Raw genomic sequence first — 17,619 nt, 5'->3', positions numbered from 1 at the left:
GAACCTCTTAGAAGAGGAAGTGGGTGGTACCCTTGAATGAATTGGTACAGGAAACAGCTTCCTAAATATAACACCAGTAGCACAAACAGTGAAATCATTGCAATCTTATTGGCATTTTCCCATGTGCTTAATAGCTGTTTAACATAAGGGCTGTGGACCCCATAAACCACCATTGCTTGCTTTATTACCTTCATTTCTTTCATGGGAGTAGGTTCCCATTCATATGTATTGGAACCTGTTTGTTTCCTCCATGATGTTGGCCTTTCTGTCATAATTACTTGAAACGACTCCTTAGGAATATCTCTTGGGCTTCTGGTAGCTATGCTTCTTTCACTTCCTGGTAGTCTAGCATCTAGGACCTCAGTAACTGATGTTTCAGACTCCCAGTATTCTAAAGATTGAAATTTTGTGACCGTGTCTTTTCTGAAGTCTTGGATTAACTGTATTAAAAATTGTTCGTATTCCTTGTACTGTTCAGTTAATCATGATGCCAAGCTTTTCATACCATCCTCCCTAAAAGCTCCAAAGACATCTATTTTGCCTTCCATAAAATATATTTGGTCTGTTACATGGTCATTGTCAAACACAGTTTGAATTGACCCTGCTAATTCAGAAAGTTCCTCCTTCCTGGACTCTATCTTAGCCATAAATGCAGTGGTCATTGCGTTAAATATCTCTCAAAGGTTGTTCATATTAAGTGCCAAAGCATCCCCTTTTCCTGATTTTTAATCTAATTTTTGAATCATTTATACAATTACTCTATTATCTGTCTGGTGCCAAGCTTCTTCCATTTGATTAAATGTATTAAACCACTAATCACAAGCATGGTACTCAAGTACATTTGAAAAATATCATAATTGTCTTTTAATACATAATCCATTCTATTAGTAATGAGATCTCTAACATTTTGCAGTGTTAAATTATCTGCCATACTATAATTAGATTGTAGAAATCACCTCTAGTTGGTTTTCGCCTGTGAGAATAATCTTACCTGTAGTTACCATGCTTGGCCAGCAGATGGTGATGGTGTACCACCAAACACGGCTTCTCCCCAGAAAATCGATTGGTTCCAAAACAACCTGTGAATGCTTAGCAAACAGATGTGGAAACTAAAAACGGCTTGGGGAAGTTGAGGAACATGTGGCTATGAATACTCGTGAAATCCTATGGGTAGAAGCGGAGGAGGCAGCTGCATGTTGTAGGGATTAGCCCCATAAAGCCATCAACCCTAGGAGCAGGGATAAGGAAATTTAGGATTAAAGCAAGTAAAAGAGAAACAACTCTCTCTTGTTCTCTTTCTTCCTCTGGAAGCCAGACACATTTCTGAATTCCCATCCTTTGTGTTTTAGTTCATACCCTGGTAAATATATTGTATTCCCTATTGCATTGACCTTCATCTTCACCAAGGCTTGTTGCACCTGGGGCTTTGTGTTGGGGCGGCTGAACACTGTGGGCCCGCTGGGCCCCATCCCGACTTCTGTGCTTTCCCATGGTGCTGCTCCCAGACCAAGAGAACTCTCTCTAGGCTTTGGCAGCACTGCAGTAGAGTTTGTGTTGTCTATAGGCGCTGCTAAGCCAGTAGGATGACGAAGAGGGAAAGAGAAGGTTTTGGTTCACTGATAGCCATGAGTGTGTGCTCCACTGAGTCACGAGTGAGAGAGCATAGAACGGCTTTCCAGCAGGGTTCATGCAGTACTCCTCTCGCTGGTGAAGTGGCCACATTCCTGGGAGAATGGGATTTTGGAGCACTGGAAGCCGTGGGTTCCAGCAGGAGCCGATCTAGACTCCTGAAGCTGGGAGGGTTGGAAAGTGGCAGTGGAAGGGGCAGGGAGCGCCTCTTGAAGCATACTATGGTGGCAGAAATGAATGGCAAACACCTTTGCAATTTCCCACGGCAAGTGAAGCAACTGGTATCCCGATGAGCACTTACCTCAGGTCCTGATGGCCACTCTGCATAGATTGTGGCACACACTGCAGAGGTCTGATGTTCTTTGGCTCACCCGTGGCGCAGTGTGGCCTAGCTGTGTAGGTGGGGGTACCAAAATTTTTTAAGGTGTATGCTTCTTCTCCACACTTTTGACACCAACAGACGAAGGAGGTCAATACTATATGGAATATAATATATTTATTCACGTACAAGATGAGAGAACTGAAAGCGTGGCAGGCTTCCAGATGAGAAAAAGAGGAGAAGAAGAAAAGAGAGCTTCCCTTTGTCTTTCACTTCTTTTTATGTCCCGCGCTACCGTCTCGCCAGCAAGAACGACGCAGGACACTCGGATCCTTCTGCAGTAAAGCTTTAATGCATCTTGAGAGATAGATGATCAGCTTCTGAGAGGGAGACCCCAAGCTAAGAAACCCAGCCCCTTATATAAGCCTAGGAGCTCCGAGTGAGACGTGTAGAGCCGGGATTGGTGGTTTGCTCATCACCCCAGATGACGCCACGGGAGAGGCACAGCTTAAACGGTGAACTCCAACTGACAGCGGATGTCAGTGCCATCTTCTAATGGCGATAGCGATAGCGAGGGCGGCTCCTCACATCTCCCCCTATTCATTTATTTTTGAAGCCATAGGACACCCACAACTTTGGAGTGGAGATAGAGGTCAAATCCCCATGTGCAAATTTGGAACATGTACAAAGCTCCTCTCCAGGGTCTTATCCCCAGAGGGAGCCCTGACCAGTCCCGATGTCGTTTTTCTGGGGGAAGGAGATCATGACATAGAACCTTCATGCAAGATGACTTATCTCCCAGGAGAAAGTCGTTATACCGCAGACCTCTCCTGTGCAGTGCTTAGCCTTGCAACTCCTTGGGCTGCTGAAGCCTACCCACTCTATCCCGTGCAATGAGACTAGCCTCGTGGGGTGCAAGAGCCGGGAGGCCAGCGACCTATTGCTTTAACATGGTTAACCAAATGTCAGGGGAGGCTCCGTGTTCTAAGGCAGCAAGTGCTTGTGCCACCACCACTTTGTCTCTTTTGTTTGGGCTCTGAGCTTACACACCATCCAAAGCATCAACACTATTCCACAGCAGAGAACTAGGCTAAATGATCCCACCCCCACCCATTCCTTAAAATAAGAAAATGCAGATGAAATCCAGGAGGAGAGGCCTTCCATCAGAGAAAGATCCAGACGCGTCGAATTCACTTGCAGGATCGCCACTCTCAACTCACGGAGTGTCTGCTCAAACTCAAAAGTCCAATTCTGTAATAAATGTTGAGACAGAGCTTTTGACAGGTTAGCTGCTCTTGTAAAATTCTCATATTGTACTGAAGTGACACAAAGGCCAGGCAACTTTTGTTCACATCCCAATTGGGCCATCTGCCACAATATATCCAATTGTTCCTGAACCAAATTAATCTGTTGGTTTACCAACATCAGGCCTCCTTGTATCTGAGAATTGGCAGTGGCCTGTTTATCTAGGGCCATGGTCACAGTGGCCGATAGTTCATTAATGGTTTGAGTTGTCTGCACAGTGGCAGAAAGTGCAAGGGCCGAGGCAGTAACCGAAGCAGTAACCGCGGCGGCGGCTATCAGGCCCACAATAATAGCAGAGATCCCAAAAATCTCGCTTTTCCCTAAACAAACTCAAACTACTTGGCACCTCAACAGGAACTGGAACAAATCGAGGCATGCGCATTACCAAAGCAAAAGGGTGCTTAATAGCATCCCAGCATAATGCATAAAAACAATTCTAAGCAGAGCAATTTATTTCTTTCTGATTCTTACCTAAGGTATCATTACTCACAACCCAAATAAAGGGCAGCCAAACACAAATTGGAGCAGCTGAATAATTAGTTCTCTTAAAAGGGGTATACTTAACATTGGAGGAGGACCAATCAGATGATCCAGAGCTCTGTCCCTCACTCAGACTGTTGCCTAATGCCCCTTTCCAATCAAAAGTAATCTGTCCCTTCTCACTATATCCTCCAGCAATCATTGCCATAGGAGAAAGATCAGTACAGCTTCCATTAATTCAAAAGGATTAGCATTAGATCTTTCTGGATCCATATGAATAAAATTATCCTTTAATGAAGAAATCACAGTAAAGCACAAGCTTCCTACCAATGACAAGTTTCTCTCATCCTGAAAACTCTGTATCTGAGGATCTAAAGGCAAAAGGCAAGGCCCAACTCTCTATTAGTTGTGAAAAATCTAGGGAACTCCTGGGCATTATGCATCAGTGGCATCGGTAGGGGGAAGGTAGACATGATGCCCATGGTTTGTAACATCCGCCCCATAAATTTACAGGATGGCACACATAGGGTAAAACATCCTGTTTGCCCTCAGCATTCCGTCAGGTTAAGGCTGAGGCACTGATGGCAGGAGAGGACTGGTATCCAAGACCTTGTAGAGAATGAGATGAAACAACAGTGGGCCAAGACTCGGCCACCAATGGAGTGAAATAATGCTTTTGTCTGTTCCCGTATCCATTATCCCTTCAAATTCTTTTCCATTAATTAACAATTTTATTGTAGGTCTCTCATTTAGGGGTATAGCCAGATAGGCTGAATCACTTCCAGAAGATCCCATAGCCCTTTTTGTAAAGTGTAGGTTTCTCCATCCCCGAGGAGGGCAGCAACACCAGTTGTGCAATTCTATCTCCCTGCTTTATAGAAAATACGCCCGAGGGCTAGAACAGAGAACTTGAATCTCCTCTTTATGATACGGGTCAACAATCCCAGGATATATAATGAGTCCCTGTAAAGTTAAGGAGCCACGGCCCAGAATAAGCCCAATGGTGGCAGGGGCAAAGGTCCAGCGGAATGGACTGGGACCGGTTGAACATTCATTTGGGGCATGAGTAAGAAGTCGGAGGCGGCACGCAAGTCCATTCCGGGGGTTCCTCGGAAGCCTCTACTTCCTCTTGATTGCTTTTCTGAAATCGGTTCCCATATTTCTGAGGGCCCTGGGACCATGGGCCCCGTGACCCATTTTTTGATTGGGGTACCTTGGGTTCTTCAATAGGGGCAGAAGCCTCCCTTTCATATCCCGGACTGACCTGCATTCACTAGCCCTATGATAACCTTTACCACAACGACGGCAAAGCTCCAGTTCTCTTGTTCTTTCAGGGGCTTGACAATCTTTCTTAAGGTGCCCCATTTTCCCACAATTAAAACAAGCTTTTCGACTAGATAAATCTCTACACCTGTGCGTTTGTAAAATGGCGGCAGCTAGTCCTGCATTGGTTAGGGGTCCCCCAGCTCCCTGCACACTCTGAGCCAATCTTGTAAACCTTTGCTTTTGCGAGGGGCGATAGCCGCTCGACATTCCTGGGTTGCTTGTTCATAGACAAGTTGCTCAATCAGGGGCATAGCTTGTTCTGAATCACCAAAGATGCGACTGGCGGCCTCAGTCATTCTGGCCACAAAGTCTGAAAATGGCTCTTGGGGTCCTTGGACAATCTTTGTAAGGTGTCCACTGGATTCTCCCCTTTTGTGAGGGCCTTCCATGCTTTAATAGCGGCGGCCGACACCTGACCATAGACGCCCCAGATGTAGTTGGTTTGATTAAGGGCATGTTGACCCTGACCTGTCAGCATTTCAAATGTCCACTGCCTCTGATTCTCATCTTCAGCCGTGGCATTAACTCTAGCTTGCGCCTGGGCTGCATCATACCAGAGAGCCTTCCATTCCATGTATTGTCCCATGTTGGGAAGCACTGCTTTCACTGTCGTCTGCCAGTCAGTGGGAGTCATGGCAAAATTAGCAAGCCTTTCCACCTGTATTGTGGTAAAGTTAGCATTGACCCCATAATTACGAACGGATTCGGCCAATTCTTTGATTTGATTGTAATCTACAGGGGTATGTACTCTTCCGCCTTCCGCATTCTCGAATACTGGAAAAGCCACTTGTATTTTTCTCCGTTCCTCTAAAGGTAAAAAGGAGTCAGTACCAGTATTCAGCCGAAGCTCATACTGCGGAGGCGCTGAGGGGCGTGAGCCCGCCGGATTTATAGGCGGTGGCCTCACATTCATTTTTGTTTTCAGCGGCCGGTGTCTATCAGGGTGATATCTTTCTTCCTCATACCGTGCCACCTCCTCCTCTAGACCACCTTCTTCGCTAGAATCCAGAGTGTCAGAATCGGAATTATCTAGCTCCAAGGCTTCTAGCTCTACCGTAGGGTATAGGCTAGATTCTGGCTTTTCTTTTTCTTAGATTTGTTAGGGGGTGAATGATCACTCCCTTCTTTCTCTCCCCCTTTCTTAACTTCTTGGGGAGGGCCTTTTTCTTAGACATGTCTTTCCTTTTGCGAGCTCCCATTCTCTCACTCCGTTCAGTTTCTGACATGCTATCCTGAACTTCCTCTAAGGTTCCCTGACTTTCTACTATAGCAGGGTGACAGGCCTCATCCTCCAAGCAGTTTTTAACTAGCTTCCAAATGGCTTTGGTACCTAAGTGGAGATCTCCTTCTGCATGCTTCCTGTCTAGGTCTTTACCTAGCTTGTTCCATGAGGCCACAGTGAGGGACCCGGAACAAGCATACCATGGTGCCACTCTATCTACCTCCTTCACAAAATTTTGAAGTGTTCGTGGTGCAATTTTAAGATCTCTTTGTTTTAGCACAGTCTGTAGGGCAGTAACCACTGACTGTGATGACCCCATCACGCTGGCGGCTTATCTAAAAAACGGCGCTCAACTCCTTTACCAGACTGACAGCACCGTTCTGTCAGCACCAGCCACGATGAAGAAGAAGGACAAACAGGACTAGCACCAAAGCCTCCACTGACCCGTCCCACGGTGATGACAAACTAAGGCCAAAGTCGAGAAAAGGGGTGTTCAGGATCAAGCATACCTCTCTGAACTTACGTCCCTGCAGTTCTGAATCCGCCCCATCTTCCGAGGGGTCTCCCGCGGCGCCGGCGATGTTGAAGAGTTCCCGGGTTTCGGCACCAGATGTCCCGCGCTACCGTCTCACCAGCAAGAACGATGCAGGACACTCGGATCCTTCTGCAGTAAAGCTTTAATGCATCTTGAGAGATAGATGATCAGCTTCTGGGAGGGAGACCCCAAGCTAAGAAACCCAGCCCCTTTTATAAGCCTAGGAGCTCCGAGTGAGACGTGTAGAGCCGGGATTGGTGGTTTGCTCATCACCCCAGATGACGCCACGGGAGAGGCACAGTTTAAACGGTGAACTCCAACTGACAGCGGATGTCAGCGCCATCTTCTAATGGCGATAGGGATAGCAGGTGCGGCTCCTCACACTTTTATATACTCCTGTGCTAAATTTCCCTCTCCCCATGCTTATGGACAGAGAGGTTTGTGGGGCTCACCCCTACACATAGTGATCTGTATATCTTCAATATTTTGTCAAAATGCAAGTTTACTTTTGTTCATCACTGAAAAGTGGCTGCTGGATAGCCGTCACCAACTGTAGGCGTCCTCCAAAAAAATAGAGCAGACAGAGAGTCTGAACAGCCAGGTAGAGCAAGTAACCAGAGGAAAAATATTAGACTGTGAAATTGCCACATCTCCATCAATGAATAATCACCTGACAATAACTATTCAATGTTTCTAATGCCATGGTGAACATCATTGTTCCAAATTTCATCTCTAGTTTATTTCCTCTAAGATCTGAGCTTCTGTGTGTCTTTGTTGCATGAATGGGCATCTTTTGGATATATGCCTAAGAGAGGAGTTGCTGGGTCTTTTTGTAGGTTTATTCCCATTTTCCTGAGGAGTCTCCATACTGATTTCCAAAGTGACTGAACCAGTTGGCACTCCCACCAGCAATGGAGGAGTGTCCCCCTTTCACCACATCCTCTCCAGCATAAATTGTCATTGGTGTTTTTGATTTTAGCCATTCTGACAGGAGTGAGATGGTATCTCAGAGTTGATTTGATTTGCATTTCCCGGATTTCCAGGATGTTGAGCACTTAATCGCGTGTCTCTCAGCCATTTTAGACTCCTCTATTTAGAATTCTCTATTTAGGTCTGTTGCCCACATTTTAATTGGATCCTTTGATGATTTGGAGACTTGCTTCTTAAGTTCTTTGTAAATTTTGGAGATCAACCCTCTGTCAGATGTGGGATTAGTGAATATTTTTCCCATTCTGTGGGCTGCCTTTTTGTCTTGCTGACTGTGTCCTTTGCCTTACAGAAGCTTCTCAGTATTAGGAGGTCCCATTTATTAGTTGTTGATCTCACTGTCTGTGCTACTGGTGTTATGTTCAGGAAGCTGTCTCCTGAACCAATTCGTTCAAGGGTACCACCCACTTTCTCTTATAAGAGGTTCAGTGTGGCTGGATTTATGTTGAGGTCTTTGATCCATTTGGACTTAAGTTTTGTGCATGGCGATAAACATGCATCGATCTGCATTCTTCTACATGCCAATCTCCAATTATGCCAGCACCATTTGTTGAAGATGCTTTCTTTATTCCATTGTATATTTTTAGCTTCTTTGTCAAAGATCAGATGTTCGTACGTGTGTGGGTTAATATCCGGATTTTCAATTCGATTCCATTGGTCTACCTATCTATTTTTGTGCCAATACCAAGCTGTTTTCAGGACTATAGCTCTATAATAGAGCTTGAGGTCAGGGATGGTGATGCCTCCGGACGTTGCCTTGTTGAACAGGGTTGTTTTGGCTATCCTGGGTCTTTTGTTTTTCCATCCAAAATTGATTATTGTTCTTTCAAGGTCTGTGAAGAATTGTGCTGGGATTTTAATGGGGATTGCATTGAATCTGTAGATTGCTTTTGGCAGGATTGCCATTTTTACTACATTGATCCTACCTATCCAAGAGCATGGGAGATCTTTCCATTTTCTGAGGGCTTCTTTAATTTCTTTCTTTAAAGATTCAAAATTCTTACGATACACGTCTTTCACTTGTTTGGTTAGCATTACCCCAAGGTATTTTATGTTGTTCGTGGCAATTGTAAAGGATGATGTTTCTCTGATTTATTTTTCAGCCCTTATATCATCTGTATATAGTAGGGCTACTGATTTTCTTGAGTTGGTCTTGTAGCCTGCCACTTTGCTGAAGGTGTTAATCAGCTGTAAGAGTTCCCTGGTAGAGTTCTTTGGTTCATTGATGTAAACTATCATATCATCTGCAAACAGTGAAAGTTTGACCTCTTCCTTCCCAATTTGTATCCACTTGATTCCCCTTTGTTGTCATATGGCAATAGCTAGAGCTTCAAGTACCATGTTGAAAAGGTATGGACAAAACAATGCATCCAGTTGTTTTAAATGTGTCCTTTCTCCACAAAGGGAAAACTGGAAACTGAATTCTGTGTTACAAGGTATGTCCAGTTTTTTGTTGGCTCCATTATGAAGACTCAGTGGTTTGGCAAGTTGATGAATCAGGCCTGTTGAGAAACTGGAAATCCCAAATTGAGTCTTTTCTGTCTTTCTCACACTGTAGATTGTACAGCATCAATGGTCAGGAACACGGGTTCAGGGGATCTCACTTAAACTTGTGCAGGTTCTCACAGTCTAAGTTCCATTTTTTCTCTGCTCCATGCATATCACCAAATGTTTTCGCAGCCACTGAGAATTTTGCTTTTTCTGTAAGAAAATTCAAACATGCCTTTGACCCCAAATTAGGGCAGAATCTGGTCTTCTCTACTGTTTAGTGCACGGATGACTCCATTTGACTTGATCAAATGATGCTCGAGTTCCATCATTCCAGAATCACTCTGTAGAAGATTGCTCACTAGCACCCACATTTAAAAACTTTAAAATGAAGCATACATCATTCAATGAATCATGTGGGGAATGGGCAAACTACTCCCCTTTTGTTTTATCTTTTTTTATTTATTTTTTTAAGGCTGTGAAGAAACTGAGAGTTTGGTACCCCAATCTTTTTTTTTTGTTTACATTTTTTAAAATTTTATTTTCCAGTTTAAATTTAGATAAGAAACAAGGTTGCTTCACAAGTCAGTTCCAAGTCCCTCTCCCATTCCCTCCCCTCCTCCCGTGCCCTCCCCCATCCCCCGTTATCCCCTCATTTCCCCAGGGAGGGTGAGGCCCTCCATGGGGGTGTCCATAGTCTGTCATTTCATATAGGGCAGGGCCTAGACCCTTCCCCAAGAGTTCGGGGTGAGAGTGCAACTCACATTGTTTTATGGGAGTCCAAATTCCATGTGTATACTTGGGATGGGTACTGATCTGCTGCCCAAGGCTCAATAGATTACCTAGGCCTCCTCACTGACACCCAGATTCAGGGGGTCTTGATCAGTCCCATGCTGGCTTCCCAGGCTGATGCCTGGGATTCAAGAGTTAACCTTTGTCTGGTCAGCTGTTTCTGGGGGTTAAACCAGCCCAGTCTTAATCCCTTTGATCATCAGTCCTCCCTCTCTGTTACTGGCTTTCTTGAGTTCAGCTCAGTACTTAACCAAGGAGTCTGCCTCTTCTTCGATCAGCCACTAAATGAAGTTTCTGTTTCCCAGACTCTCTGGCCATAGGATTGTAGGCTGGCACTCCCCAGATCTATGTCTAAAATCCATATATGAGAGAGTACATGCCATGTTTCTCTTTTTGTGACTGGGTTACCTCACTCAGGATGGTTTCTTCTAGTGTCATCCATTTGCCTGCAGAATCTCATGATTCCATTATTTTTTCTGCTGAATAGTACTCCATTGTGTAGATGTACCACATTTTCTCTATCCACTCTTCAGGTCAGGGACATCTAGGTTGCTTCCAAGTTCTGGCTATTACAAATAAAGCTGCTATGAACATAGTGGAACAGACATCTTTGTTGTATGAATGGGCATCTTTTGGATATATGCCTAAGAGTGGAGTTGCTGGGTCTTGTGGTAGGTTTATTCCCATTTTTCTGAGGAATCTCCATACTGATTTCCAAAGTGGCTGAACCAGTTGGCACTCCCACCAGCAATGGAGGAGTGTCCCCCTTTCACCACATCCTCTCCAGCATAAATTGTCATTGGTGTTTTTGATTTTAGCCATTCTGACAGGAGTGAGATGGTATCTCAGAGTTGTTTTGATTTGCATTTCCCGGATGGCTAAGGATGTTGAGCACTTTCTCAAGTGCCTCTCAGCCATTTTAGACTCCTCTATTGAAAACTCTCTATTTAGTTCTGCAGCCCACTTTTTAATTGGGTCCTTTGGTGTTTTGGAGACTTGCTTCTTGAGTTCTTTGTAAATTTTGGAGATCAACCCTCTGTCAGATGTGGGATTAGTGAATATTTTTCCCATTCTGTGGGCTGCCTTTTTGTCTTGCTGACTGTGTCCTTTGCCTTACAGAAGCTTCTCAGTTTCAGTAGGTCCCATTTATTAATTGTTGATCTCACTGTCTGTGCTACTGGTGTTATGTTCAGGAAGCTGTCTCCTGTACCAATTCGTTCAAGGGTACCACCCACTTTCTCTTCTAAGAGGTTCAGTGTGGCTGGATTTATGTTGAGGTCTTTGATCCATTTGGACTTAAGTTTTGTGCATGGCGATAAACATGGATCGATCCGCATTCTTCTACATGCCAGTCTCCAATTATGCCAGCACCATTTGTTGAAGATGCTTTCTTTATTCCATTGTATATTTTTAGCTTCTTTGTCAAAGATCAGATGTTCGTACGTGTGTGGGTTAATACCCGGATTTTCAATTCGATTCCATTGGTCTACCTGTCTATTTTTGTGCCAATACCAAGCTGTTTTCAGGACTATAGCTCTATAATAGAGCTTGAGGTCAGGGATGGTGATGCCTCCGGACGTTGCCTTGTTGAACAGGGTTGTTTTGGCTATCCTGGGTCTTTTGTTTTTCCATACAAAATTGATTATTGTTCTTTCAAGGTCTGTGAAGAATTGTGCTGGGATTTTAATGGGGATTGCATTGAATCTGTAGATTGCTTTTGGCAGGATTGCCATTTTTACTACATTGATCCTACCTATCCAAGAGCATGGGAGATCTTTCCATTTTCTGAGGGCTTCTTTAATTTCTTTCTTTAAAGATTCAAAGTTCTTACGATACAGGTCTTTCACTTGTTTGGTTAGCGTTACCCCAAGGTATTTTATGTTGTTTGTGGCAATTGTAAAGGGTGATGTTTCTCTGATTTCTCTTTCAGCCCTTTTATCATCTGTATATAGTAGGGCTACTGATTTTCTTGAGTTGATCTTGTAGCCTGCCACTTTGCTGAAGGTGTTAATCAGCTGTAAGAGTTCCCTGGTAGAGTTCTTTGGGTCATTGATGTAAACTATCATATCGTCTGCAAACAGTGAAAGTTTGACCTCTTCCTTCCCAATTTGTATCCCCTTGATCCCCCTTTGTTGTCGTATGGCAATAGCTAGAACTTCAAGTACCATGTTGAAAAGGTATGGAGAGAGTGGACAGCCTTGTTTTGTTCCTGATTTTAGAGGAATTGCGTTGAGTTTCTGTCCATTTAGTTTGATGTTGGCTGTTGGTTTACTGTATATAGCTTTTATTATGTTTAAGTATGTCCCTGTTATCCCAGATCTCTCCAAGACCTTTATCATGAAGGGGTGTTGGATTTTGTCAAAGGCTTTTTCAGCATCTAGTGAGATGATCATGTGATTTTTGTTTTTCAGCTTGTTTATATGGTGGATTACGTTGATGGATTTTCGTATGTTGAACCATCCCTGCATCCCTGGGATGAAACCTACTTGATCGTGGTGAATGATTGTTTTGATGTGTTCTTGGATCCGATTTGCCAGTATTTTATTGAGTATTTTTGCATCAATGTTCATGAGGGATATTGTTCTGAAGTTCTCTTTCTTACTTGTATCTTTGTGTGGCTTGGGGATCAAGGTTATTGAAGCCTCATAGAAAGAGTTTGGCAAAGACCCTTCTGCTTCTATTGTGTGGAACACTTTGAGAAGAATTGGTATAAGCCGTTCTTTGAATTTCTGGTAGAATTCTGCAGTGAGGCCATCTGGACCTGGGCTTTTTTGGTTGGGAGACTTTTGATGACAGCTTCTATTTTCATAGGGGTTATAGGTCTATTTAAATTGCTTATCTGTTCTTGATTTAATTTTGGCAATTGATAGCTGTCCAGGAAGTCATCCATTTCCTTTAATTTTCGAATTTTGTGGAGTACAGGTTTTCAAAGTATGACCTAATGATTCTCTGGATTTCCTCAGAGTCTGTTGTTATGTCCCCCTTTTCATTTCTAATATTGTTAATTTGCGTGTTCACTCTCTGCTGTTTGGTAAGTTTGGATAAAGGTTTGTCTATCTTGTTGATTTTCTCAAAGAACCAACTCTTCATTGCATTGAATCTTTGTATTGTTTTCCTGGTTTCTACTTTATTGATTTCAGCCCTCAATTTGATTATTTCCTGGCGTCTACTCCTCCTGGGGGAGTTTGCTTCTTTGTGTTTTATCTTTTGACACATGTATGTTGGCTTTACACATTTGTGCAGTGGTCCTCAACAAACCTGAATCCCTATCAACTGCCATGTGCACATATTTTAACTTGTCAAATTGTGTAATATGCATAACAACTATTTGCCATAAATGATGAGGAATAGGTGTCAAGGGACTTTTTAAATAGTTATAGAAATATATTGTGTGTACACCTCATTGTTCAACACTTTTGATGAACAGTCTCTCTAGTTAAATCAAATTGCCCTCCCATACTTCTTCCATTTCAATAATGAATGTTATGAGACTGCAAAGCTCCCTCTACCTGATATAAGTGACCCTTGAATATTTCCCAACAACTTCTGAAGACATTTAATGATTGCAAACTCTACTACCTTGCCAAATAACTTTTGAAAACGAATTGAAGTCTGTGAAAACTCTTTTTCTAATCCAATCTGTAATGCAATATATAAAGCACTCAGCAGTTTGCAAGGCCTCATTTATATCTTACCTGACATGACCTAATTGTATCTATATTTACTCTTTTGTAGTTGGTGGTCTAACAGGGCAGCAGTTTTCCTGAGTCTTCTTCTCAAAACATTTTTTCTCTTGGTTTCCTTTTCCAACCATGATTTTTAGAATTCCTTATCTTCTCCTTGGCTAAACTGTGTAGAATCATCCATACAGACTACTTTGGCTCTTAGGCCATGTTGTAGTCTTCTTTTCCTTTTCCATTGACTGGCTTTGAGCATTTAAATAACCAAACATTATTGATAACACACTGACTGGCTGGATTATCTTTTTGGTATATCCAAAGCAACTTAGGTAGCCTCTTTACTTTCCAAAGTAATTTAAGTATTTTCTTATTAATTCCAAAGAAATTCATGTAATTCACAATTATACATCATACATACAAGTGTGGCCACAGCATATGTAAAAAACACATAGATCTTTTTTTCATCCTTTTTCCCTATGTCATGATTTGTTTTTTGAAATGAAACTTCCTTAGTTAAAATTTTTGTGACATAACAGCTCCAGCCAATCTTTGAATTAAAACAAAAGTTGAAAAATGCACTCATGGCTTTCACCATCCTGTCATATCTAATCATCAATATTCTGTTATACCTAGGCAATTTTGAGAGGAGTTGAATGTGGCAAAAATAACATCAGGTCCTTTGACAAAGATTTGGAAAATTTTTCAGGATTTGTCCTAGAGTGGACCAACCTGGTTTTGAAGCACCCATGACAACCACAGTTTTACTGAACTCTATCAAATTATATAACATGCAATATTTTCCTTCTTTTTTCTTTGTAACACAAATATGTGTATTTGAAAAGGAGGTAGAAAGTTCAATATGTCCAGCCTCCAATTGCTATTGTACAAGATAATCAGCAGCCTCCAATTTAATTTACATAAGGGCCATTGGTCAAACCAAATGGTAACTCTGATATCCATGTGTTTGGATTAGGTCATATGGATGGAGGATTAGTCACAATAGTCCCAGCTGAAAATGACACAGTCCTGTCGAATCTTCTGACATGTGGGTAACAGAATTTCTTGAGTGATAATGACTGGTTGAGTGGTAAAAACTTCTGTGTGCCCCACATTATCTCACCAATGGAGAAGTTCTGAGCTACACTCAGGAGCTACAGCTGTACCCAATCCTTGTAATGTGGCATGACACAATGGTAACCAATCATTACTAGTTAAGTTTAAGTTGAAACATGGGAAGTAGTTTACTAACTGATCTTCCTGGGAATATTTAAATGTTTTTTCAACATCAGACTTTTTGTTTCTTCGTCTTAGCACTATCACCCTATAGGGCATCTTTTACTTATCTCCAAAGGGAAAAGGCAGAAATAGAAAAACATTCCAGTCCATTATTCTGAATAGACTTTTGTAGGTGATTTTTAACTAGTTCCCAATCATGAATATTAAGCCCTCTGGAGTGTAAAAGGCATGGACTTATTTTTCCAAAGTTAAAACAGAATCTTATCTGTATTCTGCTTAATGCTGGTACTTTGCTCTTTAACAATTCTAATAACTCTTCTATAAATACAGTTTTAAAAGCTGAAGTACACATTTTCCAAATACACCCTCAGAAATACTTACCTGCTGACCAGCCTCTGATGGTGATTTCTCAGCATCCCCTTTCTTCCCTGATCTTGGTGTCAGACAAAAGCCCAGAGATTTAATCTAATCCACCCTCCTAACCTCTGAGGATAATCACTCCCTTTCCTGACCCTGTTGTTGGATGAAAGCCTGGAGATTTAACTATTCAATTTTACTACCTTTTAGAAGTTGACTTACCTGTTTTAAATTCCTAGCTTTCCCAAGTCACTTTTTTGAGCCTTATTTCTTTCCCAATCTCCTTTCTTTTCTGGTTGTTCTCAAACTTCCAATTCTCTCCTAAACTTTGTGGAACCTCCATGTCATGAGCAAGTATAATATTTCAGGTGAAACCTGGAGTTTGAAGTGAAAGATAAGACAATCCACTGTACTTTGTAAGAGGATTCTACTTCAACGTAGAGAGGGAGCAGCAGGCTTACAACACAGAGGAAAAATGCCAGGTGGAAAGATCTTGTTTATCTCATAAGTAGATATTGATAACAGTGGGGCATGGCCAGGGCAGTAAGCCATGTCTAAGAAATAGGATTCACTTGGACTGAAAAACAGGATGTAACTATTAGCTGACCAGCGACTCACAGAGACCCTGTGGGGCCTGGACTCAACAATATTCTGCTTCTGGGAAGCATTTAGAGATACTGTGTTGTGCACATCGACACACTAAATGTTTAGAAACACAGAAGCTCAGGTCTTAGATGATATAAACAAAGGATGAAATTATATAGTCAAGATGGTCATTATGACATTGGAAAAAATATATTTATTTTCTCAACATTCTTCAGTGATGGAGAAGACTCAATATTGCAACTCTGTTGTTTCTCCTGTCACTTGCCCTATTTAGGTGTTCAGACTTTCCATCTGCTGTTTCACATCCTTTTTGTTGAGGAGGGGTGGTGTTGGTGACAGCTCTCCAGAAGCCACTCTTGTATGATGAACACAAGTAAACTTGCATTTTGACAAAATATAGAGGATATACAGATTATTCTGAGACCTAAAATTCTTCCAGGGGCACCCGGGAGCCCCCGACCCATGGGTGGTTTTGGCGGGGGGCTTGTGGTGTGCCCTGCATGAGACTAGATTGCAGCCGACAAGGCTCTCTCAGTGTAGCCCTGGAGTTCTCTGTGTAGAGCAGATTGGTCTTGAACTTCTGCCTCTCTCTACCTTAGACTCCCTCTGAGTGCTGGGAGTTAAAGAATAATTTAAGGATGACCACACCTAACAAGACACCTCCTGGTTCTGATCCCAAGCAGTTGGAAAGAAGTGCAACCATAAGGAAGACCGGCTCTCAAGCTCTTTGGTCACTCTCATCTTGCAAACCAGCTTGTGAAGTGGATCAATTACCATATGACAATCTAGAAATTTACTGGCAATCTGATGGCTCTCAACCTCACATAGTTAACATCAAATTCAGAAGAAAAACAACAGTGAATACATTGTATATTTATTCAGACTATAAACCTGATGAAAGCTACACTCCAAGCAAATTCTGAGTCAGAGTAGAAATAATTTTCCCCACCTTCAAGAAATTTGGCAACTTGAATTGTAAAACCAATTGGCTGGATACATGTTCCTTTAACAGACAATTATAAGAAGCCAACTCAAACATTCATGATACTGATTGCTTTTCTAGCCAATCACCAAAATGGAAGAGATATGCACATGAGACAAATTAAAATATACACACCAGTGGAAGAGAGCTCCATTGGAAAATTCCCCAGCGCACAATCATTGATTTCATGATGTATCGTTCAATACAGTGACTTGAAAATGGGACAGAAGTCAACAAGAATGTGTTTTTTCATGTCATTGAATATTAGGTCAAGTATCGTTAGTGGGAAAGCATGTCCTTTTACAACTTTATATATATTTAAAACACTTTAATTCAGAGAGATAACTTTTGGGTGATACCTGTTTCTGTATACAATAAAGCTCATGTATTTTATATTGCTAAAAATAAATTTGAAGTCAATCTTTAAATTTTTCTTTATATTAAAAGAAAACTAGTTAAACTGAAAACTTCAAAATGTACATAATTTTTACTAGTATGGTAATTACTTCGTATAATGATTATTGGGTGTTTGCGAACAATACTCTGTTTTCTTTGTATACCTAAAATAATTTTTAATAGCATAAGGTTAATTTTTTGCTCTATGTCTAAAATTCATATATGAGTGAGTACATACTATGTTGGTCTTTTTATGACTGGGTTACCTCACTCAGGGTG

The 17,619-nt window shown here is 42.0% G+C and overlaps 1 protein-coding gene across 1 annotated transcript; it reads left to right on the top strand.

Annotated features, from left to right (window-relative positions):
• The first annotated feature begins 16,600 nt into the window (after positions 1-16,600).
• Positions 16,601-16,885, top strand: LOC121138689 (anaphase-promoting complex subunit 10-like). Its single transcript, XM_040741334.1, has one exon. The coding sequence runs from the start codon at positions 16,601-16,603 to the stop codon at positions 16,883-16,885; it is 285 nt and encodes a 94-aa protein (XP_040597268.1).
• Positions 16,886-17,619: the final 734 nt, after the last annotated feature.

The sequence above is a fragment of the Mesocricetus auratus genome, unplaced genomic scaffold (assembly GCF_017639785.1).
Source record: "Mesocricetus auratus isolate SY011 unplaced genomic scaffold, BCM_Maur_2.0 contig_7509_pilon_obj, whole genome shotgun sequence".
In the NCBI taxonomy this organism is placed as follows: Eukaryota; Metazoa; Chordata; class Mammalia; order Rodentia; family Cricetidae; genus Mesocricetus; species Mesocricetus auratus.
The sequence above is the reverse complement of the archived record's forward strand: the minus strand, read 5'-3'. Positions and strand labels throughout refer to the sequence as shown.

Excerpts from the sequence above, each read along its gene's own strand:
- LOC121138689 (XM_040741334.1), top strand. The coding sequence starts at position 16,601 with ATGACCACACCTAACAAGACACCTCCTGGTTCTGATCCCAAGCAGTTG.